General features: G+C 36.5%; 2 protein-coding genes across 6 annotated transcripts in view; one reads left to right on the top strand and one right to left on the bottom strand.

Annotated features, from left to right (window-relative positions):
• CENPP (centromere protein P) overlaps nt 1–27,964 on the bottom strand; it is a 227,883-nt gene that overhangs the window by 85,319 nt on the left and 114,600 nt on the right. The window lies entirely within an intron of this gene.
• Nucleotides 26–25,966, top strand: ASPN (asporin). 4 transcript variants are annotated; one of them, XM_065946863.1, is made up of 9 exons: nt 28–285; nt 7,033–7,299; nt 9,845–9,957; nt 14,101–14,314; nt 15,317–15,427; nt 18,648–18,761; nt 21,469–21,562; nt 22,155–22,293; nt 24,662–25,966. In XM_065946863.1, exons 2-9 carry the CDS (start codon nt 7,056–7,058, stop codon nt 24,857–24,859), a joined length of 1,227 nt encoding a protein of 408 aa, XP_065802935.1. In that variant the 5' UTR covers nt 28–285; nt 7,033–7,055; the 3' UTR covers nt 24,860–25,966. The 4 variants fall into 4 exon arrangements, with proteins under 4 accessions (XP_065802938.1, XP_065802935.1, XP_065802937.1 ...); XM_065946864.1 differs by lacking the exon at nt 18,648–18,761 and having other exon boundaries at nt 32–285; XM_065946865.1 differs by lacking the exons at nt 15,317–15,427; nt 18,648–18,761 and having other exon boundaries at nt 29–285.

The following is a 27,964-nucleotide window of genomic DNA, read 5'->3' as shown; positions in this document are numbered from 1 at the left end:
GCTAGAAGTCTTGGCTATGATACAAACAGTGATGGAAAACACATGAGCAGTAACAAGTTTTAATCTCGCTTCTCAGTACTAACATGGGCTAATCTGTGGAAGCAGCTTATTCCAGTGTCACCCAGGGTGCAGCTACACCAGGCTCTGTAGAAGGGTGTTTTTCTTTTAAATGTAATACCTTCTCATATTTTCTTCTTAAACAGTAGCTGAGGACATTTACGTTATAGATTTGTAGTACATGGTGGAAAATTCTACTTTCAAGAGGACTTACTCTCTTCTTACAAGGTATGTTTTCATGTCTTTTTTTCATGCACTAGTGTACAATTGTCTTAGTCAATACTAAGAGGACATTAATGTTATTAACATAAATGCCTGTAAATTATATAATATAGTTTAAAGTTTATCTGTATAATTTCTTAAAAAAACAGCACTTAGATACATATGTACTATTACTCTAGCTTTTATGTTTTATATATAATGGATTTACTTTCAACATAGCTGTGACTTCTTAAAACAGCTAGATGATAACCTGTCATTATTCTTTACCATAAAAGTTAACATGATTTTTAAAATCATTTAAACAAATATTTTATGAATATGTTCTTTTAAAAAATAACATTAATGATAAAAAAAGCTTGGGGATATTAAAAATACATTAAGTGAAAATAGTAAAAAAAGATTTTTTTTCCAAAATGTGAAACTATGTTATTTTCTAAGGCATTTAAAAAACATGAGTTATTCAAATACTTTTACTTATACATGTGAATATTCATGTTTTCCCTTGATAAATGTCTTCCTTATTCTTATGTAATGAAATGGCACTGGACAGTTAAAATGGAGATTCATATAACTCTAAGAAAGAATATTTATCAGCAAAGTTTAATAAGCTCTATATTCAATATGAAAGATTAGAGGCTTCACAAAATCCAGTGAGAATGTAAAATAAACACCCTTTATTCCCTCTCAAAGTGAATTCTTAAAAGGTTAAACAATGTATTTGATACCCCACTCCCTCATAATCTAACAGAGCAGTTTTCTTTCTTGCTAAATCTCTTTGGAGGTGTGGCAGCCATGAACAGTAGCCACATGGTACAGGACTAAGTCACAAAGAGATCTGAGGGAGTCTGTATGCCTTTAAAAATAAAGGATTACAAAATCTCACTAAGAATTGAGTTGTTTTTTTTTTTAAAAAAAAAGCCCACCCACATATAAAAGCATTTTGATGTTTTTAGTATTTAGAAAAATAGGATACTGGTGGAAAGAAGATGGGATATGCAGTCTTCTGTTACAACTACTACATTAAAAAAAGAATATTCAGATATCTGACCTGAGGTTTGAGACAGAACAGATTAACTTTATAAGCACAAGTTTTAAGGAAGCATAGGAAAAATTAGAAAAATGAAGAGATAGGAGGTTTTTGTTTTTAAAGGCAGCTAGATTGCTGGATGCATTGAAAAACTGATGAAGGACAAAATGTATAAAGGGAAAAGCAGCAGCAAGTTCTTCAATCAGCTGCTATTTATACTTTTGAGGTAAAGTTAATCATTTCTTTAAGGAAATCATAGGCTTTAAAAGTATCTGTTTCCATGACCAAAAGGTACTGTGAGTAAGTTTCCAAATGCATGTTTGGATGTTTAACTTAACTTGTTCACTTACAAGTACCTTGATGACAGCTGTGAATACACAAAAAGTGGTATATCACATTTATACACTGAAAACTATTATTGGTTCATGTGAATTGATAGGAACATTTCAGCCAGGCAGACCTTTAAGGATAGAATTTAAAAGCACAGTGATTTATTTTCCTAATAATAGTGTCTGAGAGGAAATACCATTTCACTTACACAGATTTTCCATTCTGTTTGTGGAACATTTAAGCAGAAAATAGGAGCTTATGTAAATTCAGAAAGACACTTCTTAGCTACAATTCCAATCCTAAGAACTTGGCCAAACCTCTCACCCCATTCTCTCTGAGGAGAGTTTGGTTACTGTCTGGAAGTCACTGTGAGAGTAAGACCCATTTAGAGGAGGCTAAGCAGAAGGGTGGGTAATGCAGGAACGAGGAGGCCAGCTTCAGGTTCTTCCACTTTAAAAGAGGGCACGTAGCAAAGTCTCAAAGGCCTCTCCTGGCTCTAATATGTTATGGCTTAGTAATAACAGCAGTAGCATTGAAATAATATTTCAAATACTACTCAGAGAAACTTGAAACCAAAATTCAAAGCTTTTGATGACTAGGAAACTCTGGCAAAACTGGTTTAAATCAGGGAAATACTAAGTTTTCTTGAGAACAAGACATAAACACTTTAAAAGATTTTAAAAATAACAATCTAAATGCCAAAACTAAACAAATAAGAGCTTGATCCATATTAATAAGCTCAAACTCTCAAAATAAGATAAACAACTAAAAGGCACATGATTTAAAGGAGGAACAACGTTCTCTACACTACACACTGAACAGAAAAACACTACTGTTTATAGTGTTCCCTCTTGGACATTCCAGTGTTTTCCTACTGATAAAAACTGCTTAACTAGAATAGGGAGAGGTTTAGGGTCTGTAATCACTTGTTTTTATCAAGGCTTTGTCATTTCAAATGAAGGGAATAACTGGTAAATTCCTCATGGAATCAAGGTTCTCCTGACTTCTCTTTTCAAGTAACCAGGATAAGAGAATGCAAAAAGAGCCGATTAATTTCATATGACTAATAGGAGACAGAAGGAGCACAGAGAGAATACTGTGATAGAAGAGATTTTGGTCTCTGTAAAGAATTTCCTGTCAACCACAGATGGACAACAGTGGGACTGGACGCCTCTTGAGGAGGTTGCTCCCTGAGTCCTCTCACTGGAGTCAAGCAATCAGAGAGTGGACACGCCATCTGGTCCACAATGTTCTGGAGGAAACTTCAACACTGGGAGGGAGTTTCAACTAAATGACATTTCCCGCTTCCGCATGTCTCCTCTCTCACTCACAAGGGAAGGGTCCAGGAAGGCATGGCAGGTGGCTGCCCCCACCAGCCAGCCTAAGGAAAGCTTCCCAACTACCACAGAGGAGCCACTGCCTCATCTAGCAAGCCAGAGTTGCCATCTCATCTAAGGCAGGGAGGATCTCATGTAGCTCATCAGTATAAGAAGAAGAGAGGAAAGTAAACTGATTGATGCTCCTTCTGACTCCGCAAGCAGGCTGATCAAAAGCCCATTGGGAGAGACATGGAAGAGAAACAAGCCCCCACCCCCACTTCATGCCTGGCTTCCTTCCTCTCCTTCACCTGCACACCACCCTTCTGCGCGTCATTCCGGCTCTGCTCCTCACACCAGCGTCCCTCTAAGTCTGTCACATTGCTTTTCTCTTCCTCATCCTAGCCTGTATCCCGCTCCAGGGCTCTTCTAGGTCACAGGGCAACGTGAGTGCAGCGGGAAATCGGGTTTGCAGGAACGAAGGCAAGTCCTCGGCCTGCTGCCAGGTTACAGGGAAAGGCCAAGATGTGGTATGGCTTCCCACTTTGGATCTCTAACATATTCCTCTTGTTACATGTATTTTTTTTTTTAAGTTTTCTGGTTTTCTTAGGTCTATATTTCTGGGATACTATACGTTAGATTTTTCTGGTTTAGACAGGGAAACTACAACCTATTTATCTCTAAGTTTCTACCAAAAAATCCCACAAAAAACAAAAACCAATGAAACTCAACCAACCAATCAACTCAAAAATAACCTTATTAAAATTCTTCTGCCTCCCATGGACCAGAGTAAATAGTGCTAGCCCTACCAAAAATTGTAGCTCCAAACTATTTTGAAGCATTGTTGGTTGACTTTTGAGGGGGTAGTATATGGGAAACCTTTAACTGTACTGTCTAATGCTATAGAAGTGGTAAGAAAAGGCAAAAGTATATTGGGGACCAGAGCAAAGACAATTTTGTTGCAGACTGCTATTTAAAATACTTAAAAAGCAAAATAATAATTTACAAAATATGCACCATAGGCAAGAAAATAACCTTTAACTCATAATCCCACTATCCCTTTCATTAGGTTTGTATATTCTAATTCAACCATTTTTTTGTGTATGTATATTTTATTGATGTCTTTACTTCTATTGGTCTTAAATAGTAAACTGAAGGTTATGAGGAGTACAGAGACTTATGGCGAAGAATTTTACTTTCAGAGTCTGTGAACCACACATTTGGAGATTCTTCCAAAACATTAGAGTAACAGTGTACACAGCTGGCACTGACCACCTGCAGTTTAGTTCTATTTACTAACTTGAGCATTTAGTTTTTACTTTTTCTATTAGTGCACCTGCCATTTAAGCATTCACTTTTAAAATAATTCCACACTTGCCCGAGAGTAGGGGATTAGAAGGTATGTTTTTGCTTTTTGAGCAAGTAAGCGTGGGAGAAGTGCATAGGGAGAGACGTGTCCATTGAAAGCATCCAAATGCGTTCTACTTCATGGATTCTGTATCTGTGCCTAGTACATAGTGGGTACTTATAAATGCCCCAACGAAAAACTCAGCAACCTCAAAGAAAGCTAGAGACAGGACATCAAATGACAGCTAATGCTTCACCACCACTAACTTCTCCACCAAGGTCAAACAAGGCTGGGGCAGCTGTGGACCTAGAAGACAGAGCTGCAATGCAGAACAATCTTAAAGAATAAATTGGTACTAGGGACAAGCTTTGGTTTTGATAAGGAACAAAAGCTAAATTAGCTCAAGAATGAGAATTTTAGAAATCAAGACAAGGCAGGGCACCAAGCTTTAAGGAGCCAGGAACCACAGAGAAACCTGTGGTCAAGAAACATAATGGAGCAAAGTGAGGCAGGCAGCCAAGAAGCAGAAACAATGTCCCAAAAAATGATGTTGGAAATGAAGCCCAGCTGACCATAACCAGGTGCCAGTGCCAGGATTCCAGGGTGACTGGAATGGTAACCTGCTGACAGAAGCTGCTGGGCCTTGAGTTGCCAGAACAATTTCTCTCTGTACTATACAAATCTGACTACCCAGCCACCCTCATTTCCACCCTCTGAAAGCTGTGAGTGCACTCCTTTATGCAGAGATGTATACTGAACAGCAATGTGTGGACTGGCTGGAAAGGAAGAGATGACAGAAATCACTAGCTAAAAGGAGATAAAAGAGAGTGCTCCTGTGTGGGTTGCAGCAGAGGATGCAAGGATGTGTCAGAACACATGAGCTCTAACTCTAGTTCTAGTTCAGTTTGGTCATGTGGTCTTGGGGAAGTCACTGAAGCTCTTTGTACTTCCCATTCCTCCTGGTTAATCTGAGAGAAGTATCTAGAATAAACTGAATTGACAATTCCACAAGGCAGTTCAGAGATGGGAGGGCAGAATTGCTCCTGAAGTGGGATTCAGAATAAGGTTATAAAAATTAAAAAGTTTTTACTGTTCTGTGTCCTATATTCTCCCTTACCTAGGACAACTGAGTGTGAGTTATCACAGGGAAATCTGACAAGGCTGGTGATGTCCACTGGGCTAAATGTGCATATTGCCGTATAGGTTTCTAAGAGTTAACTAATGTTAATTATCAGGTTAATCACTGATGACAGTAGGGTTTTTTTTAAATTTTCCTCTGATGATTAAAATATATACATATATATGAATATTTTAATTAAATTAGTTAATTCATTTCTGGTTTTCAAGTCTGGAAATAGCAAGGCGGTGGAGAGACATTAAACCTGACTTCTGGAAAATGGTAAGAAGCTGGCATAACTCACGGATTCAGGGAGCCAGTCTTCCTGAGGTTGGGTCAATTCTAAGTGACTCTAGCAGTCCTCTGTGGCTAAGGAGCTGTCTGATTCTCAGGCACGGCAGCCCAGCCACACTGCTGGGTGACCCGGCTGCCTATGGACTACCCCCTGCCAGGCTACAGCCTCACCGGTAGGTTTATGTGCGGCCAACTGAACGCCCCAAAGAGAAGACAGGCCTGAGTCTGTTTTAGATGACATCATAATGGTTTTACTTTTTGAAAATTAACAACAACAACAAAAACTGTATGTTTCACAGTTAATGGTTAAGAAACCTCGAATAACCATACCTGCGGGAAGATCTGCCATCATATGACAATAAATCCTCAGAAGTGTCTCACTTGTACATTCCAGTTCTGTGTGGGCTTTAGAAAAATGCTAATGATAGCACCCCCACCCCCTAAAAACTAAACAAAAGGAACTCAGTGGAACAATGAGTTGAGAAAGAATAGCCTGGACATCAGATGTTTTGGATAATGGAACAGATTGGAAGGAAGAAATCCAGTAACACTGTGGAAAAAGTAACTAACTCTGAGAATGAGGCTAGGGAGGCTGGTGGGAAAGAAGTTAAAGAAAATTTCCAGATGTACTAATGGGACATGAAGGATTTTACTTTAAAAGTGACATAGACATTAAGGCAATGGAAAGATTTTAGGAATAAAGGAATATGATAACCTGTTTTTTTTTTTTTAAACCAAAACATTAGTTTCCCAGGTATAAATGCAGTTCTTATTGCTTAGTATAGAAACTGAAGAAAAAAGAACACGACTCTACAATCCAGATATCATCAATTAGGTATACTTGTGCCAGGATTTGTGTGTGTATGTAAGTATACTACATATAGTTTTTTTATACTTTCTTTCAAAAAACAGCATTTCTTATTTTTAAATGTATTTGCAAATACTTTGTGAGGTCCAAAGTATTTCAAGGAATAAATACACTCTATTTTATTTTACTATTTCCCTTTAACCATTAGTATAATCTTAAATTATCTTTTGTTATTATATAATTCTGTGATGAACACCTTTATGAACATTAGAATTGTTTCTTGAGACTAGATGCCAAAAGTAGAATTACTGGTGAAAAAATAAAGATATTCATAAAGCATCCAATGCATATTGTTGCACTGCTTTCCAAAAACTTTTAATAAACTTACTCTCACATTACTAACAAATAAGAATGCCATTTCATTGTATTCTTGCCAGCCCTGAGAAATATATAGCAGCAGGAACTATATCTATTTAAACTTGAATTTAAGCCTCAATGTCTACTTACTTCTAGACTGGTCCTCTACACAAGAAGACATGAAGGAGTATGTGCTTCTAGTGTTCTTGACTTTGTGCTCTGCCAAACCATTATTTCACCCTTCATACATGACACTGAAGAATATGATGCTGAAGGACATGGAAGACGAAGGTGACAGTGATGCTGACAACTCTCTCTTTCCAACAAGAGAGCCAGTTAACCCCTTTTTCCCATTTGATCTGTTTTCAACATGTCCATTTGGATGCCAATGCTATTCGAGAGTTGTACACTGTTCTGATCTAGGTAAGAACATATATCAATTTGTTTTGAAGAATGATGTTGTTCTGATAAAATTTAAAGGATAGGGAAAGACCTCACTGAAATTTTAAAAATCAGCTAATTGTAAAGGAATTTTTTCATTTAAATTTTTGAAAAGTATAACAAACCCCAAAGTCCATCCAAACTTATTTTAAAAATCCAGAAAATCCAAGGGAAACACTGGAAATTTCATATACAGAACATTCACTTCTCTTTCCAAATTTGAATCAGTACTTCACTTTAATTTCCTTCAGAGAGAATGGATGTCACTGCGGTTTCATCTTATAGAGTGTCAACTGGTTTAAACTGTGCTTTCTAGCAAAATTCTACAATAACAAAGTAAGTTGTCTGTCCAAAACAATGAATAGGTTATAGAGTTTGTGAAATCTCTAATCTAGACATTTTAAAGACAATACTCTATGTGTTTTGAATGATTTGGGTTTAAAACTATCTAGAAAAGAAGTGGCTGAAATGCAAGTCACCTTCTAAAGTCTCTTAAAAATGTATAATTCTCTGCTGAGTATTTTATTATTTTAATACTTCTAATAAGAGTGCTGTCAAACAGAAGGGCATACTCAGGGAGACGTGTAACAGGAATGCACACTGAAACTGTAGTCAGCTATTTCCAAAACATGGAATGACTCAGACCTGACCCACTGTAGGAAGCCAAAGGTATAATTCACATTTCCCATACTGGACCTGGAGCTCATCAAGGCCACTTGGAGGGTATGTATGAGCAGACAATGCCTCTGCAAGCTTTAGATTCATTTCCCATGGTCACAGCATTTGTGGCAATATTCAAAACTTGTTACAGTGAATTCCAGAGACTTTAAAAATGTGTTATTATGGGATACAATGAGAAAGGTGAACAAAAACCATCCAGATAAAGAGGATATTATTATCAGCTAGAATCACTGTGAAAGTCTTAATGGAATATACAGGCACATACCTTAAAATGACATGGCACTGTTAGCAGCATAAACGTCACCTACCCCATGACCACCAAAAATGAAGCTTCCAAATTCATCAGGAGTAGGGTAAGGGAAGGTTTGTCAAAATTTATGTTACAGGTTCTGTCTGCAGAGCCTCTAGCTTCCTACAAGACCTTCCACTTATTTTCTAAAATCAAAATAATCTCCTAACAAAACTGCTGCTACCTTGGTAACCCATCAAGTTACCCCCTTTCCCCTCTTTCCAACTATGTCAAACTTCTTCAAAGAATTGTCAGTCTTAAAGTATAAAGGGGAAAGTATCAAGGGCTGTCAAGTGGAATGTTGACATTCATAGTATTTTTTAATATTGAATTCTTCAATTTTGGGCTATTAAATATAATATTAATATTACTCATCAGGAGCCTAGCGGGCTACAGACCATGGGGTTACAAAAGAGTCAGACGTGACTTAGTGACTAAATAAAAACACTCTTCAGGAGTAAGGATGGCTCCACTAAAAGTGTAGTAATATTGGAAACTCACTTTAAAATACGTAAAAAAGATAAATTGATGGATGGATGGACAGTAAGTATAACACAGTAAAATGTTGATGGGAGAAAAAGGAATATTAGTTTTCACTGTAAAATTCTTTAAACTTTTCTGTATATTTAAATGTTTTAATAATAAAATATAGAGGAAAACCAAGAAGGCCCCATGCTCATCAAGCATAACATCATATGGAATGTCTAATAACAATCAGGGGTGCACATTTTCAGCCATTTAAGGAAAGCAAGGAAAGTAAGGAAGAAATGTACCACATACTGCTCCTGCTAATTTTCTGCTTCTTTAAGAAAGAAAAAACACATTTACATCTTTAAATAATTTAATTAGGGCTTCCCTGGTGGCTCAGATTGTAGAGAATCCATTTGCAATGTAGGAGACCCAGTTTTGATATTTCTGTCAGGAAGATCCCCTGGAGAAGGGAATGGCTATCCACTCCACTCTTGCCTGGAGAAGTTCATGGACAGAGGAGCCTGGCAGGCTACAGTCCACGGAGTCACAAACAGATGAATAAATTTTTGTAAATCAAATAATTTACAACTAATTAGAGGAGCTCATTATTAAAATAAATGGGTGGTAAGGTTTTTAGTAGTATACAAGTAAATAAACTTATTTATCTATTTTCTAAGCATAACTTTCTATATTGATGCTTTTTAAAATGATCAGAACCCACAGGCTCCAATTCAGCACTACGACTGCCTGAAAATCTGCAAAGAATGTCAATATTCTTTAGTCGAAAGTGCATGAGCAGAATCTGTACCTCCACTGTAGGTCTCCTTGTAGTCATATTAGAGCACTTCAACTTAGCTCCATTTAAAGTCACTATGACTGAACTGATAGCTAGACCTAGGAAGACACCTTGTAAAGATAAAGTTACTTGATAAGATCACTAGGCCATTCCAAAGACCAATGTTTTTGTCATCTGCTACACGTTAAGTCATCTACTATTTAATGGAAATCACGAATTTCTTAAAAAGCACACATATCAGCAGTCTTATCTTTAGGATATAACATGTACGCAATGTGTTTATTTCCCAGGTTTGTCCTCCGTCCCAAGCAACATTCCATTTGATACTCGATTGATTGACCTTCAAAACAATAAAATTAAGGAAATCAAAGAAAATGACTTTAAAGGACTCACCTCACTTTATGTAAGAATACATGTTCATATTTTCAAATATTTAAGTGAAAATCTCTATCACTGCTAAAATGATTACTTGTATTTGTGTTTGTATAAACAAGGCTTTATTTTCTCTGTGTGATGAATGACAAAATCCTATTATTTTGCATTGTTCTAGTTAATGAAAAATTATAGATTTAATTCAATTATTAATTTGATTCAACTGACATTTACTGAATAATAGACCATTGAAAGGCAGTGGGCTAAGAATTCAAGTAAATGGTCCTTAGATGAGATTATTTCAGTAATCACAGTCATTACACCCTAAAATAATGAAACTATGATTATTTATAGCAACTTATTAATGTACAACGTAAGAAAAGCAGTATGCAAACCCACTGACTTAAGAAACCATAAAGCTCTAAGAGCAGCATGTGAAACACATATAATTGATTAAATATATCTATATGGGTTTTTTTCTAGACTTCTGAAGATGAAAAAGAACTTTTCTTACTATACTGATTAATATTTTAGCTTTCTAAAATTTAAAAGATTCTTATTTCTCTATTTAACATTTTGGGCCTCTAGATTTTAGCAGGTAAAATTTTGAATGCTATTTGAAATTCAGTTTGGGGGAAGAACCTGATTCCACACTGTCACAGACATGGGGTGTCATCTCTTCCCCTCAGAGTAATGTTAGAGTGGAACAGCCTCTTTTTTGCACCAGGCTGTGGTGGTAAGGCAATGCTGCTCTTCTAGGCTGTTTTCCCACATTCTCATGCTACGCTGGAGAGAAGAAAGTAAACCTGTTATCAGCAAGGCACTAAGAGGCGATGGGAGAGATATTATGACCATAGCAGTCTCTTGCTATGTAGCCATCCATGTAGCCCTGTTCTCTTCCTATGTCTGAGAGGCTTGAGGCCACCCTACCCACATGAACCCTGTTGAACCACCCTAGCAGGCAGGGAAAGAAGACTACCAAATCCCATTACGAAACCAGTGCTTAAATGTCAGCTGGATGATTGTGTTCTAGACACCATGTGGGGTGTTTTACTCAACTCTCTTGCTAAATCCCCTTCCCCTTGCGAAGCCATACTCTCCCTTGCACTGCCTGGTGGCTGGGCTTGTGGGGCCTTGACTGTTCTTTTCCCTTTCAAATGTACAGTGCAGATTTGCTAGGGTTTCATACATAATAAAGCTTCTATGTTAAAAAGAAAAGAGCAAATAGAAGAACATATATTTATCTTATAACTGAGGCCTCACTTAATCAGACAGTCAGGAATAGCATAATAGGATCTGTCTAGTCTACCCAACTAACTCGAGACTTTTAAAGAATAGCAAGGCCATTATTTTGCCCTCAGATGTTGGAAATATAGTGAATGCTTCTACCACTTCTTCAACCTATATTTATCTATAAAACCACAATCATTAATGCCATATTTAATTCTGAATCAGTAAGTTTTTAATTTGTCACATCATTATTTTATTATATTTTAGGAGTATTCCAGGGATTTAACCTACATGTACTCCAGTTATTCACTGAGAAATAAGAATTGAAAAAGTGTCAGGAGCTGTCTCAGGCCTCTTTAACTTTCTTTTAGTCAATTTTTAAATGGCATTGTATTGGAGTGTTCTGGAGTTCAGCAGTCCAAGGCCGAAATCTCGGTCTAACAGAATTGGAAACATTGGGAAAGTGACTTACTTCTCTAAGTCTGACTTCTCTCGGTTGTAAAAGAAGTGTGACAATAGTATGGAATTCAGAATAGTTATTTAGACGAGTGAATGTATATAAGGTGCTCAGAGTCCAACTGTCAACTACTACTGCTACCAGCTTAGTGTTTCTCGACTGGTCAATGCATGAATGTAAAGTACTTTTAAAAACACACTTTATACTTAAATTGTTAGCATATTGTATATCAAAACACTTATTTAATTTAATTATAGCATCATCTACATGGCATTGGTCTTTAAAGAGAATTAAAATTACCTTTTTAAATATCCTATAAATTCTCTACATTATGTATCAGCTGCTTGTTTGGCATTCTGATTCTTGCACAAAGAACAATGAAGCATTAGAGAGTAAGTGAGATCACTACACACACACACACACACATATTCCAAGTTCACTTACAGCCTGTTTATACAGACACATTCATCATGAAGACTTATTGTCCCACCGCTGAAAGACTATACTTTTCTCATTCTCTGTCCTTACATATAACCACACTGTTTGGGGCTCTGTGACTGCTATGTTTGGAATTTTCATGTGAAAGCCAACATTGAAAGTACTGCTTAAATGGAAACAATGTGCTAACTCAATTTGCTGGGGCAGCATTTGGGGGTTAAAAATTCTTACCCCATTTTGTGTTACTTATCCTTCCTTCTATGCAGTATGACAACTGCATGTCTTAACCAGAGGGAAAAAACAAACAAAACCCCATTTGTGATGGTTGGATCTAATTGAGGCCCACATTCCCTTTGGGGCTCCTGACAGTGGCAGCCCACAGGAAGTACACGCAAGAGGAAGAGCAAAGTATGGAGGGCAGAGGGGTGGGGGCAGGCAGGGGAGCAAATCACTTTTCTTCACTGAGCTCATTTCCTCCTCACTAACAGGACAGAAATAATTTCCGTTACATTTACCTCCTGGGGGTTGAGGCAGTTTGCCAAGCTGTTCAATCTTCCCTGTCCTCTCATTTTTTCAGTATAACCAAAGGAAGAGAGAACACATTCTAAATTTGGCAGCACACAGGAAGGAGTATATTTCACCAGTTGGTAACAAAATGTAGTTTAAATTCTTCTCAGTTTAACCTCTTTTAGTTGAAATTATTAAAAGTAGTGATGTTGGAAAGAAGGGTAAGAAAAAGGAGACAGTAAAGGCCCACAGTGAAACCAGTAAACACGATAATAAAGGGACCTTAACTGCCAAAGTATTTGTATTTCTTCTGTGAAACAACAACAATGTAAATAACAGTATAGAGGCATAGTAAGTCAGTCTGGAAACAAGGAAGATTATTGTAGAATGGTACTGGAGACAGAAGTCAAAAGGAAAGAATCTAGATCTGCTCCCTAAAAGAATGAGAGGATCCAGATTAGCAGAGAGGAATAAAAGGTTCTAGGAAAGCTAAACCCACCTGCCATTGCTCTTGGGAAATACTGAAAATTCTTTCTGCAAAATCTGGCATGTTTTGAAAATAGTTACTAGGTGACTGGCAAGCCCTGGTACCAAGGACTTTCCCAGTTTTGGTTCTGAAGTTCTGCGCCCCAGTAGATTCTAGGAATGCTAAACCACTTCCCATTGCCCCTGGGAAACATTGAAAATTCTTTCTGCAAAATCTGGCATGTTTTCAAAGTAGTTATTAGGCGACTGGCAAGCCCTGGTACCAAGGACTTTCCCAGTTCTGGTTCTGAAGTTCTGCACCCCAGTAGACATAGATGGCTGCAGTCAGACCCTCAACATGTCATAAAGGGTTTGACTGGGTAACACAGATTCAGGGTGGTATAAGTTCTTTCACTTTCTGGGGTTGTGTCTCTTCTGAAAAGTGTTGCAACGTCGCAACAAGAAATAGCCACAGAACTGAGAAGGGGTTGAGTCATTCCTCAGAACCTTCTACCACCTCCCCAGTGTCTACAGTATGCCAGAATGCTGAGGGCACATTGTAGGAATTTATTCTTACAAGTCTCTATTCTGGAGAAAACAGTAAACATTAGTAAACAAGACAGAAATAAGAGTAGATAATATCATGCAAAAATGTATTTGGTGTTTACTGAACTGAACTTTGTAGAGTGAACAGATTTAAGATAAGATAAAGATAATACCATTCATTACTTCCATGAATTGAAATAGGAGAGGGGAAACTTAAACACGGAAACACCTCACCTACTCAAGATAAACCAAGGACATGAAACCAATTGTTAAAGCTTTGTACTGTTTCAACTCAGTGGCAAATGTGTGTGTGTGTGTGTATGTGTGTGTGTGTGTGTATGCATGTGTGCATGCATGCGCGCGTGTGTATTAACTTAGATTGGACTGAATAATTATTTACATGGTTGATAAAGTATATAAATGACACAGTTTGCATTGATTTCCATGATTTCCAATCACTACTGAATATTGGTAATCAAATATTGGTAAATTAAATTCCTGATTTGGTACAACTTTTTATGCTTTATCTAGGCTTTGATTCTGAACAACAATAAGCTATCAAAAATTCACCCAAAAGCCTTTCTAACCACAAAGAAGTTGCGAAGGCTATATTTGTCCCACAATCAACTAAGTGAAATACCGCTTAATCTTCCCAAATCATTAGCAGAACTCAGAATTCATGACAATAAAGTTAAGAAAATACAAAAGGAAACATTCAAAGGAATGAATGCTTTACATGTTCTAGGTAAGTTTTTGCAAATAAATGGAATATTTTGAAATTATATGCAATATGCAGATACAGAAATCTTTATCATCATTAAACTTAGGATTGATAATTTCTAAAATTAATTGTTTGAATCTAATAAGTTTTACCTAGATAAACCATTCATAAATCAATTAAAGTATCAAACAAAATTTACAGCACTTAAAGAAATATTTTATACATAAATACACATGTACTCTCAAGAATTCCCTAATATGGTTTCTATTTTCTGATTGTACCTTAACTGGTGAATATTTGTTATTCTTATTTAATTTAAAGATATCATTTTTAATGTAAAAACTACTCAAATATAACCTACAAAATTAATTCAGATATTATTTAGAATGTACAGCTAACTTTTATTTCTTTAAGATTATTGAGCTATGGCATTTTTACTATATACTTTAAATTTTACACACTATTTTACTTCTCACACCCATGGTATAACCATGCCATCTTCCCCCACAATATCTATTCAAAATTCCTAACCAATATTCTCATTCATTTACTCATTTAATTCAATCAAGTGCCAGATACTTACCAAATAGCTTCACTATCTGGTACTTCCTCAGTTATATTTCTGTTAACAAATAATTTTTAATTGACTTGCAATTTTAAAAGTTTAGGTAGGTGACAAATAAATGTACACTCGAAAACACAAAGGTTTTGAATTATATGAATGGTGGTCTTTCTTCCTAAGGTAATATTACTGTAACAAAATCTTGATCATGCACATGGTTGGAAAAGAATAAGTAAGTTATTGATTTAGTAATTCAAAGCAAAAGAGTAAAGCTTTTATACAGTCCAGCCTATGTAATACAAAGAATTCTGTCATCTGAGACTGAAAGAAACAGATACACTGAGCAACGAAGAGTCTGAACAATAATGCTCACACTTCTAGGGACATGCATCTCTGTATTCTGAGTTTCCTTCATATACAACATATGTGTGCTAAATTATATAATTCCACCCCCCACCCCACAGAAATGAGTGCAAACCCTCTGGATAACAATGGGATTGAACCAGGGGCATTTGAAGGGGTAACTGTGTTCCATATCAGAATTGCAGAAGCAAAACTGACCTCAATTCCAAAAGGTTTGTATTTATATAGTATTTTTTAAATTGTCATCTTAAAATGACTATTAAATGTAATGCTATAAACACTGTCAAAACCACAGAATTAGTTTTTTACCAGTATATCTGGTCAGTATAGTACGAAATTTAGTGTTTTCTCATGTACACAAAAAGAACCATATGTAGAGGTTTTTTTTTTTTTTTTGACAGTATGAAACCAGAATCTTTACTCCCAGGGAGAATAAAACTTAAGAAGCAATGAACTTTTTATTTTCTCTTTCCTGACATTTACTCATCTATACCTGTTATTCTGTGAAGTGTCTCAGAGAGGTGAGAATTCTGTAGAGAAGAAAGCAGAGGGAAATGCTCAGGGTCAGAGACCTTTCTCCTTTCTTTTGTAGCAGGAGTTCAGGGTGGGAATTGTGAGGAGAGGCTGGCAGATGCTGGCTGTGGCAGGGGTGGGTGTATACTCTGGGCAAGGAACTCTACACCTCATTTTTTTTTATAGCCGAGCTGTGTACATTAACAGGCGAATGCACAGCAAGGTCTGAAGATAATGTCGGGCACATGCTAAACACTTTTACAAGAGAGACATGACCAGTGCCAGAATGAGCACCATGCTCTTTATCATGTCACCTGAAGCTGGTGCCTCAAAGTAACATGGTTCTTAAGTTTGCCACAGGTCCAATTTTCTCAAGCATTACTTACAAGATTCCCAAAGTGAAGTGAAGTGAGGTGAAGTGAAGTTGCTCAGTCGTGTCTGACTCTGCGACCCCATGGACTGTAGCCCAGGCTCCTCTGTCCATGGAATTTTCCAGGCAAGAGTACTGGAGTGGGTTGCCATTTCCTTCTCCAGGGGATCTTCCCAATCCAGGGATCGAACCTGGGTCTCCCACACTGCAGGCAGATGCTTTACCATCTGAGCCATCAGGGAAGCCCAACTGATGACTAACTAGATAGGATTTACCTTTCTCCAAGCTTATGCTTAAAGTCTCACCTTCTTCCCCCTTGACAAAGTCTCTATCCTATGCTAATACCTGGATCAGAAATAACCCCTATGATTAATAACACATTTTCCTTTCCAACAGACCTGTCTTTCTTTTTTTTTTTTCATTTATTTTTATTACAGACCTGCCTTTCAATATCCACAGTAAAATCAACAATACTCTTTTTTTTCTTCTACTTTATCATTAACTCCTTTTCTATATTACTCAGTAGATCCAGATTAACAAAACAAACATAAGCTGATAATTTAAAAAATCAAGCAAAGCTGCTATTACTGATCTTTCATTTCATCTAAAGTAAAAGTGGAAAGACAATTTCATTTAGTATAGGAAAAATCAGTTTAGTTCAGAACTTACACAATTAAAAACAACCTTAATTTAGTTTTCAAGGAGATGGCTGTTTTTCTACAACAAAGCTAAAATATTACATTTATCATCTAATCTTTAGAACAGCAACAAAAATACATACTCTACCTAACAAGGTAAATAAAATCACTTTCATAAGTTGGAAGCTGACACAGACGGTAAGAGGATGGACTAGAGCAGAAGAGCAGGGTGCCAGCCCACAGCTGTGGCTCTCGGGTCTTGCAGTTATCATCACTTTTTATATTTATATTAGCAGTTTTCTTATGCTACAAAACATGCTGAGTGATTCTCTTCAAGTTTCAAAGTGTATCTTTATTTTTTTTTTCAAAATGTATCTTTAAATGAAGTTTTAACTCCTTATGATGTTCTCAAGATTTTTACAAAGTCTAAAGGAACATTTTATATCTTTAGAAATTTAAATTTCATATCTCTAAATTTATATAACTACTCCTTTAAGATCCTTAATAAGTGAGAGTCGCTCAGTCGTGTCTGACTCTCTGCAATCCCATAGACTATACAGTCCATGGGATTCTCCAGGCCAGAATCCTGGGGTGGGTAGCCTTTCCCTTCTCCAGGGAATCTTCCCAACCCAGGGATCAAACCCAGGTCTCCTGCATTGCAGGTAGATTCTTTACCAGCTGAGCCACAAGGGAAGCTTATGACATTAAAATCCTTATGACATTCAAAAGACAGTTTTTTGTTTTCATGTGTTTTTGCTCAAATGTTGAGGTTGACTGCCTAAATGTTATAATTCAATCATCACTACCCATTGCAACAGGGTGAATTAGGCAGAGGTCCAGAGGATTCTTACTAGACCTGATAACATAAGATAAATGAAAAGTGATTTTCCTTGTCTCCAGTGGTTAAGATTTCACCTTACAAGGCAAGGGGTGCAGGTTCGATCCCTGGTTGGGGAGCTAAGATGCCACATGCCTTGTAGTCAAAAAAACCAAAACATAAAACAGAAGTAATGTTAATTATAAAGGTTTTAAAAATAAAAATGGCCATACCAAAAAAAAAAAAAAAAAGTAGACCGAAAACTGTTTTTCCTTCATATTCAATTGGAAAATTTTGTTACATAATGGAACAAAAGCAGAAGAGAGACCTGTTTGACTATAGAGTAGATACAGAAATATCCTACGTTGGTGCAAAAGTAATTGTGCTTTCATATTGTCAATCTTAATTCATTATAACTAGGGTCAAACACATCTTTATTAATCAAAATAGGAACCATTACAATCTACACATTTTCTGCCAACAAGAAATAAGTTTGTTTACGGCTGTAGTATAAAAATCCATTCTTTAGGATTCGACGAACTCTTGGAAAGCATTTTCTGTATCCTGCTGGTTGTGGAAGCATTTTCCCTGCAAAAAGCTGTCGAGATGTTTGAAGAATTGGTAGTCGATTGACGAGAGGTCAGGTAAATATGGAAGATGAAGCAAAACTTTGGAGCCCAATTCGATCAATTTTGAAGTGACGGTTGTGCGACATGCAGTTGGGCATTGTCATGAAGAAGAATTTGGTCCATTCTATTGCCCAAGGCCAGCTGCAGGTGTTGCAGTTTTCTATGCATCTCATCAGTTTGCTGAGCATACTTCTCAGACGTAATGGTTTTGCTGGGATTCAGAAAACTATAGTGGATCAGACTGGCAGCAGACCACAACTAGTGACCATGACATTTTTCTGGTGCATGTTTGGATTTGAGAATGGCTTTGGAGCTTCTCAGTCCAACCACTGAGCTGGTTGTCGCTGGTTGTCATATAAAATCCACTTTTCATCACATGTCACCATCTAATCGAGAAATGACTCGTTGCTTTTGCACAGTATAAGAGAAGACAACACTTCAAAACAATGATTTTTTTGGTTTTAGGTCAGTTCGTGAGGCAGCCGCTTACTAAGCTTTTTCACATTTCCTATTTGCTTCAAATGCCGCATGATCCCAGAATGGTCAATGTTGAGTTCTTTGGCAACTTCTCTTTTAGTGGTAAGAGGATCAGCTTCAAGGATTGCTCTCAATTGGTCACTGTCAACTTTTGATGGGCAGCCACTACACTTTTCATTTTCAAGGCTCTTGTCTTCTTTGCAAAACTTCTTGAACCACCACTGCACTTTACCTTTGCTAGCAGTTCCTCAGCCAAATGAGTTGTTGATGTTGCGAGTTGTCTACGCTGCTTTACAACCAATTTTGAACTCAAATAAGAAAATCGCTTGAATTTGCTTTTTGTATAACATTATTTCCATACTATAAAATAAATATAAAATAAACAAGTAATGTCATTAGCAAAAAAACATAAAGCAGTTTTATGTTTTTATATGTGAGTATAGTCATTCCTTAAATATGAGTAAGCTCAACTGATCAGAATTCAAGAAATTAGAATGCTCTCAGTTTAGAATTATTTTCTGCTAATTTATTTATTTTTAAAAATAAAAGTACATTATAAAATCAATATAAATTCAGCCATGATGAATATTGCTATTCATAAGGATGTATCAATTATCTTTAACAGTCTTAATTCTAATAAAGTAAGGATATGTTTTAGCAAGAATTGAAAAAAAGAATGCATTTCCTAGCTAGCCAACAAGAAATTTTGATTGAAAAATAATACATTATGTGTAGGATTAATGAAATGACGAGGCCTGACTGAATGTTCTGGTTAGTCTCTTTCATTCCAGTCAGTTAATATGGAGAGAGCTGGGGTCAGAACTGCAGTGAATCAAACATGTCAAACAGAGGAAAAAAATTCTTGTGTTTATGCTGTTCAGTCTTTAAGTCTTGTCCGACTCTTTGCAACCCCATGGACTGCAGTACACCAGGCTTTCTTTGCCTTCACTATCACCAGAGTTTGCTCAAACTCATGTCCATTGAGTCGGTGATGCCATCCAACCACCTCATCCTCTGTTGTCTCCTTTTCCTCCTGCCCTCAGTCTTTCCCAGCATCAGGGTCTTTTCCAAGGAATCCTCTCTTCAAATCAGGTGGCCAAAGTATTAGACCTTCAGCTTCAATGAATATTCAATGAATATTCAGGGTTGATTTCCTTTAGGACTGACTGGTTTGATCTCCTTGCTGTCCAAGGCACTCTCAAGAGGTTCTCCAGTACCACAATTCGATAGCATCAATCCTTTGGTGCTCAGCCTTCTCTATGGTCTAACTCACAGCTGTACATGACTACTGGAAAAATCATAGCTTTGACTATACAGACCTTTGTTGGCAAAGTGACGTCTCAGCTTTTTAACATGCTATCTAGGTCTGTCATAGCTTTTCTTCTAAGGAGTAAGCATCTTTTAATTCTATGGCTGTAGTAACTGACCGCTATGATTTTGGAGCCCAGGAAAATAATGATAATAAAAAAAATTTCATCTGGACTTCCCCAGCAGTCCAGTGGTTAAGACTCCACCATCCAATCAATGCAGGATACACAGGTTTGATACCTGGTTGGGGAACTAAGGTTCCCAATTACTAGCTGAAGGATGTGGTCAAAAATTAGAAAAAAAATTCATTGGTCACCTCTGGGTATTGTACCAATTCATTACTTTAATGAAATCAAACATTTATGCTGCTTTTTCTATAAAAACTGTATTATAAAGTAACTAAATAATAAATGAAGGAAAATTCTTTAGAGAAGAATCTCACCTAATAAATGCATAATGAATGATTAAATCAGAAAATCATCATTTTCCAATTGTTAATGAAATAATAAATCTAAGTAGCAGTAATCAATGAATGAGTGTGAAGACTATCAGATGAAAGAATAATTTACTGAATCTAATCTGGTCTCTAGATCTAACTACTCAGTTCAGTTCAGTTGCTCAGTCATGACTGACTCTTTGCGACCCCATGAACCGCAGCACACCAGGCCTCCCTGTTCACCAGCTCCCAGAGTCCACCCAAATCCATGTCCATTGAGTCGGTGATGCCATCCAACCATCTCATCCTTTGTCATCCCCTTCTCCTGCCCTCAATCTTTCCCAGCATCAGGGTCTTTTCAAATGAGTCAGCTCTTCTACTAGGTAATAAGAAATAAAGGGCCTAGATGGAGGCCATTAGCCCAATCTACAAATGAGTATCTCAAACAATTTAATATCTGAAACAAATCAATAGAAGGAGAAAGAGGAGGTAGTATGTAACAGAAGAAGAGATTTAAAGAGATACAAGACTCAAATATATTCTGTACACTTTATTTGGATTCTTACCTGAACAAATCAACTGTAAAATAATACACTTGAGGTTATTAGGGAAATGATTATTAGATGATAGGAAAGAATTATTGCTAATTTTGTTAGACGTGATACAGACATGATGATTATGTAAGGGGAAAAAAAAGATGACCTTGTGGGGTTAGAGATGTCTAGTGTTTACAAGTGAAATGACATTATATATGAAATTTGATTTTAAGTACCTTAGTAAAAAAATAAATTAATAAAAACAAATCGATAACAAATAACTACTAAGGTAAATGAAACAAAATTGGAAAAATGGAGATAATTGTTGAAGTCAAGCAACCAGCAAGGTATCTCATAATTCTAGTTTCTATTTTTGTTTGAAATTTTCCATAATAATAATAATAATAAAAAAAAGCAAAACCCCCAAAACTGCCTAAGTCTATATTGTGAAACTTAACAAGTAAATAAATAATCAATAGGGCTTGATCTTAGCCTGATCTAACATACATATTTCTTTTCTTATCATTAGACCTACCTTCAACTTTACTGGAGCTACATTTAGATTATAATAAAATTTCAGTTGTGGAACTTGAGGATTTTAAACGATACAAAGATCTGCAAAGGTAAACATTTCTCAAATCCCACCCAACTTGTAGGTGGTAGTCCATATGATGACAATATTAATGAAACTTCTTAGAGAATATGTAGAGGGACACAAGCAAAATTAAGGGAAAACTAGAATGATTGCTATCATTCTGTCTCAGAAATGAAAGAGGGGATGAGTAAAAGGATACTTTCCAAATGTTCCTTTTGTTGCACATAGGTTAGAAAATTTTCTGACGTAGAAAGAAAGTGAAAGTGAAGTCGAGTCTGACTCTTTGCGAACCCATGGAATGTAGCCTACCAGGCTTCTCTGTCCATGGGGATTTTCCAGGCAAGACTACTGGAGTGGGTTGCCATTTCCTTCTCCAGGGGATCTTCCCAACCCAGGGATCGAACTCTGGTCTCCTGCACTGCAAGCAGACGTTTTACCATCTGAGCCACCAGGGAAGCAGTAGAGGAGAGGGCTATTACATCCTGAAATAGGTTATTAAAAGAAAGCATGGAATACCTTTTTCTGAACATACATACAAGTATTTCTAACTTAGTTGTGTTTTCAACTAACTGAATCATATCATCTGCTCAAGGGTTGATGCATTTTATTATCATTTTTAGGCTTGGTCTAGGAAACAACAGGATCACAGATATTGAAAATGGAAGTCTTGCTAACATACCACGTGTGAGAGAAATACACCTAGAAAACAACAAACTAAAAAAAGTGCCTTCAGGATTACAAGAGTTGAAATACCTCCAGGTAAAACATTCTACTTGTGTTTTGCAGATATTAATACTTTCCTTTGTTTTTATGTATCTGAAGCAAAGAAGCAAGTAGCTTCACACCCTAATGATCCTCCTGATACTCTAATGACCCTCCAGATTATCCAACATGTTTTATGCAGCCAGAGTGTCAGAAGGTCAGTTTCCATTAAGGTATCAGCTAAAACACTCAGGAACCCATTTGTAACCCTTGGGTTCTTCTGCTGAAACTGTCAAGGTCATTGCAGTGAAGGTGCTGACAGCTAATTTCAGGTTTCTGGGGTGACAATAACTATGTAAAGGCAGGACTGGTCAGGAGGAAATCAAGCAGGATTATATAACTTTTCATTCTGTAAACATTTTATGAAGGAAGAGCATGTGGATAAAGTCCCAGGTGTTTTCATTATCCATGTGGTGCCAGATTAGAAGTGTGTATGCTTTTCTAAAAACTCAGGCCAGAATATATAATCAAAAGTCAGTGTTTGGAGCATTAAGGGCTCACATTACTTGTTCTTCATTATTAGAAAAACTTTTCCGTCTAATCTGGCAACTCTTGACTAGCCGAAAGGGGCCACAGACTTGTTGGAGAATCTGATAAAGCTTTAGATACTCCCAAGAAAAAATATGAAGAAAATCTTTTCACATAATTTTAAGAATTTTACAGATCTTCCTGATTTCCATCCATGGACCTCAAGTTAAGCATCCCTACTTAATCTCACATCACCTTTAGTCCATTTTTCTCATGTGCTTTCCTTGATATATTGTACAAGGTCCTCATCATCCAAGGAAAAACACATTGAGAACAAAACTGGGTCTTGAGCCACTTGCTTCTACATTCCTTTCTAATTTTTCTTTAAATAAGCTTTGTTTGCTACACAAAAAGAACCCTTTGGCCTAGAACCCATCAAAATGCACGTGACATTGGCAGGTGATAATCTGCCAATTAAGATTATGACTTCTGCTTGGATTTTTTTTTTTTCAAATGTTGTGTATAATCTCTCTCTTTTTTTAAACAATGGGCACAAGTGGGGTCTTTCCTCCCTTAAGCTGTCCAGTCTTTGAGTACTTTACTCCACAACACTGATCCTAGATTCTGAGCATGTTAAGTCTATTCATACAATTGCTAGCATTAAAAAAATTAAACAGAATTATAACACAAATACAGTCATAAGGATACATTCAACGAACGTCCACAAAGCAAACACACCCATGTCCAGCACTGTTTTCTATTCCGAATGAGGTCAATGCTGTGGTAAACTACATCTTGCACTGCTGCTGAGCTGCTAGGAAACCATATAATGCATCTGCCACAAAGTCCCCAAGATTAATAGAGGGCAGCAGCGACTCCAACACAAAACGTAGAGGTTTTAGCAATGCCTACAGTTCTCAGGACTGGCTCAGATCAATCTCACCAAAGCAAAATGCAGAGGTAACAAAAGCTAGAACTGGTATCCTAGTCTGTCAGAAAAAGGCTCCTTCTTTATAATATGCCAAAACATTTTTAGTTAAGTAGATTGCTTTTACTTCCTAGATATCTCAGTTGCCAAAAGAGTCCAAAGAAGGAATTTATAGGGCTATTAAAGGGAATGAAGGGAAGGTCTTATATTTTCCAATTTTTTTCTTGAGTAATAATTTAACAAGACATACACATAGCCTATAATATTGTATTTTGTCCATTGGTGCAAATAAAGGTTCAACTATTGATGCTATATTACAAATATGTATTTAAGATGTCGATAGACATATTTTTCTATAAAACAAAAAAGTAGCTCTAGCTATACTTCTCTCCTTTGAACACAGAAAATGCTAGCTAAAAATTCTTCACATTCATATTGTAAATCTAATTCTTAGAGCATTAAATTTCATTCTTCCACTCATTTCTGATACTTTAAAAACATACTATTGCATATGGTACTGAAATAATGCTACACACACACATCCATATATAAAAGTTGGGTATTACTATGCATAAAAGCAAAAATCTATTCCCATGTGGTAAGTCTACTGACTTACTGGACGACAGAAAACTTTCACCTATGTGTGTGTGTGAGTGTGTGTGTAAGTAGAGACAGGAAGAGAGAGACAGTGACAGGAGAGTGGCATGTGCTGACCAGGCTGACCTGGGCTTTGGCATGAGTCCTACACCACACTTCACACACACAGCGATTTCTGCATAATACAGGAGCTTGAGTCTTTATAATAAATGTTTAACAGGCACAAATGAGCACATATATTTTAAGCAAAATATGTCCAGATCAGTTCAAAACAGAGACAAAGCCATGAACAAATGCTGACTACAAACAGAATATCTTCTTTTTTACATTTATCATGAATTTTTAATCCATTCTTTCCCCCTATTACAACAGATAATCTTCCTTCATTCTAATTCAATTACAAAAGTGGGAGTGAATGATTTCTGCCCAACAGTGCCAAAGATGAAGAAATCTTTATACAGTGCAATAAGTTTATCTAACAACCCGGTGAAGTATTGGGAGGTACAACCTGCAACATTTCGTTGTGTTTTGAGCAGAATGAGTGTTCAGCTTGGGAACTTCAGAAAGTGATAATTAGTAATTAGTGGTATACATTTAATATAAAATTCAAAAATTGCTACATTTGGAATACTTGAACTCTATTAATAATGGTGGTACTATGCACCAATGCAAAAATCTATTCCCATGTGGTTAAGTCCACTGACTTATTGTACGACAATAAATTTCAACAGAATTTTGCAAAAACTATTGATACATCAGGATTAAAGGAAATAGGCATTTATTGCAGTTTCCTTTTACATGTAAATGATTTTGCATAAATTTCATGCTTGAACGTTCTTTCTCAGTAACAAAAAATAAGACATTCAGTATTTAAAAAAAAGACATTCAGTATTTAACACTTTGTTATCAAGTGCATTTAAAAAAGAACTGTACTGTAAATGGAATGCTTGACTTAGCAAAATTTGTGTTCTTTCATTTGCTATTTTCTTTCATTTGCTATTAGAAAAAGAAAATCAACAAGTACGGTTATACAAAGAATACATTATACTATTCTTATTCTGTCTTTTTAAAAACTTGGGTATTAACTGTAATATTTCTAATAATGTTGAAGTATGGTTTGATATAATCTTATTCAAATTCTCACATCTTCAAGACTTACTGTCTTTATGTTTAAAACTTCTTTATAATAAAGTCTTCAGTAAGTGTTTATTACCAAGTCAAACAGATGCCATTCATACAGATGTTTTTCAAGCTGTAGCACATACTTTTTAATTATTACCTGATTATAAACTCTCTATAGAAATGCATAGTGAGTGTTTATATAAAATCTCACTTTTTTCTATTATTACAGTTACTATAAGCTTTTAACAGTGTGTCAATTGTTAGGTTATATAACACTGTCACTTAATTGCTAACGAATATTTTCAAGATGTCCCTTTGTAAGACCTTGGTTGGAAGAGACTGGATACTATCAACTCTACACCAAACAGTCTCCTTAAATATGCACAGACTGGATAACTCTGAAGAAAACATCTTGTATAACTGAATAGGCAGAGCATTAAATAGAAACTAGCTCTGTATAAAAATTAACAGTACTTACATATGTATTTTTTGGTGTTCAACAAAAATAAAACTAAAAAAATGAGGAAAACATTAAAATATTGGCTTGAAATAAAATATTTGTGCTTTGGTTTTTCTTCCCCCCACCCAGAAACATAAACTATTTTTCATAAAACTCTTGTATGTAACACTTTTAGTACAGTGTTAATGTTTATTCTTAATAATAGTATTGAAACAACCCAAATCATACCTGTGCTATGGGAGCTAATCACCTTTATAGTAAACCACCTCAAAAACTAGACTTCAAATAATTTTGGGGAGAGCCGCATATTGCAGACACATAAAAAGGGGTGGAGGGTTGGGATATCCAGGTCAAGAAAGAGTAAATAGATCTGTTCTTCACAATGAGGCTTCCCAACTGCTGACACTGTAGGCTAGAGCATTCTGGGCAGCAGGAGGGTGGGGTGGGGGGACAGGGAAGGGGTGCTATCCCGTCCTTTCCAGAATGTCTGGCAGCTCCTTGGTCTGTACTTACTAGATGCCAGTAGCACTTGCAACACAGTGTGACAATCAACTATTTTTCCAAAAACACGCCAATGTGCCAGGGGGAAAGGGTGGAGCCAAACTGTAGCTGGTTGAGGACCATTGCTTTATAGAAAATGTACTTAATTTCTAAATTCTGGCACAAGTTTGCAAACCTGAAATAAAATAGTTATTTTTGTTTGGTAAAACAGTCAATCCTAAAGGAAATCAGTCCTGAATATTCATTGGAAGAACTGATGCTGAAGCTGAAACTCCAATACTTTGGCCACCTGATGCAAAGACCTGACTCATTGGAAAAGACCCTGATGCTGGGCAAGATTGAAGGCAGGAGGAGAAGGGGATGATAGAGGATCACATGGTTGGAGGGCATCATCAACTCAATGAACATGAGTTTGAGCAAGCTCTGAGAGTTGGTGATGGACAGGGAAGCCTGGCATGCTACAGTCCATGGGGTCACAAAGAGTCAGACACGACTGAGTGACTGAACTAAACTGAACTGAAAACTATAAGGGCAAGATCAAAGTGTGATTAAAATAATACCACCAGTAGTGATATAACAGAAAGGGCCCAGGGATGCAGAGGTCTGAGTTGAAAATATATACCCAGAAATCCAGTTCCATATATAAATGGAAGGCTTTATAAATGGAAGGCTATAGCCTTGAGGTAATCACCATCTCTTTGAACCTATCTTCTCATCTAAAAAGGGTAGGGATGACACTATTGATCTGATAGGTTGCTGTAAGAACTGAATGAAAAAAGTTTATGAAAAATGCTCTGTAAACCATAAAGATTCCTGAAATATGCTTACCTATTATACTGGACAATAATTTACTGACAAGAAAAATTAAAGATTATGAAGTCTAAAAGCAAAAAAATTCATAACAGGGCTTCCCTGGTGATCCAATGGTGAAGAATTTGCTTTGCAATGCAGAGGATACCGGTTCAATCCCTGGTCGGGGAAGATCCCACATGCTGCGGAGCAACTAAGTCCATGCGCCACAGTTACTTGACCAGTGCTCTAGAGTCCACAGCAACGAGAAACCCGCACAACTCAACAAAGAGTAGGCTGTGTTCACTGCAACTAGAGAAAGCCTGCATGCAACGAAGACCCAACAGAGCCAAAAAATAAATAAATCTTTAAAAAAGGATATATAACAATGACAGTTATCTTAAAATTAAAATGTTCTAAAGTTCTAATAGTTTTAACAAATAAAATTCATTTTATACAATATATCATAAAAATAAGATGTGACATCATGCCACTTATGAGAACATAAGTAGAAATTCACTGAAATTGTAATAATCCAGTTTTTGGAATTAATAATTAAATTTATAAGGTTAGTGCTAAGGTTAGAATTATCTTAACAAATAGTCTATGATCTGAACATGTTTATTCAGTCACTCAGTCACGTCTGATTCTTTGGGACCCCATAGACTGTAGTCCACCAGGCTCCTCTGTCCATGCTATTATTCTGGCAAGAATATTGGATCGGGTTGTCATTTCCTCCTCCAGGAGATCTTCCCAACCCAGGGATCAAACCCATGTCTCCTGTGGCTTCTGCATTGGAAGGA

This window comes from Muntiacus reevesi, chromosome 10 (genome assembly GCF_963930625.1).
Source record: "Muntiacus reevesi chromosome 10, mMunRee1.1, whole genome shotgun sequence".
Lineage (NCBI taxonomy): Eukaryota > Metazoa > Chordata > Mammalia > Artiodactyla > Cervidae > Muntiacus > Muntiacus reevesi.
This window is presented reverse-complemented; position numbering and strand designations above follow the sequence as displayed.

Excerpts from the sequence above, each read along its gene's own strand:
- ASPN (XM_065946863.1), top strand. The coding sequence starts at position 7,056 with ATGAAGGAGTATGTGCTTCTAGTGTTCTTGACTTTGTGCTCTGCCAAA. Across the intron at positions 7,300-9,844 it reads TGTACACTGTTCTGATCTAG|GTTTGTCCTCCGTCCCAAGC; the intron begins GTAAGAACATAT and ends TTTATTTCCCAG. Across the intron at positions 18,762-21,468 it reads TGGCAACTTCTCTTTTAGTG|ACCTACCTTCAACTTTACTG; the intron begins GTAAGAGGATCA and ends TCTTATCATTAG.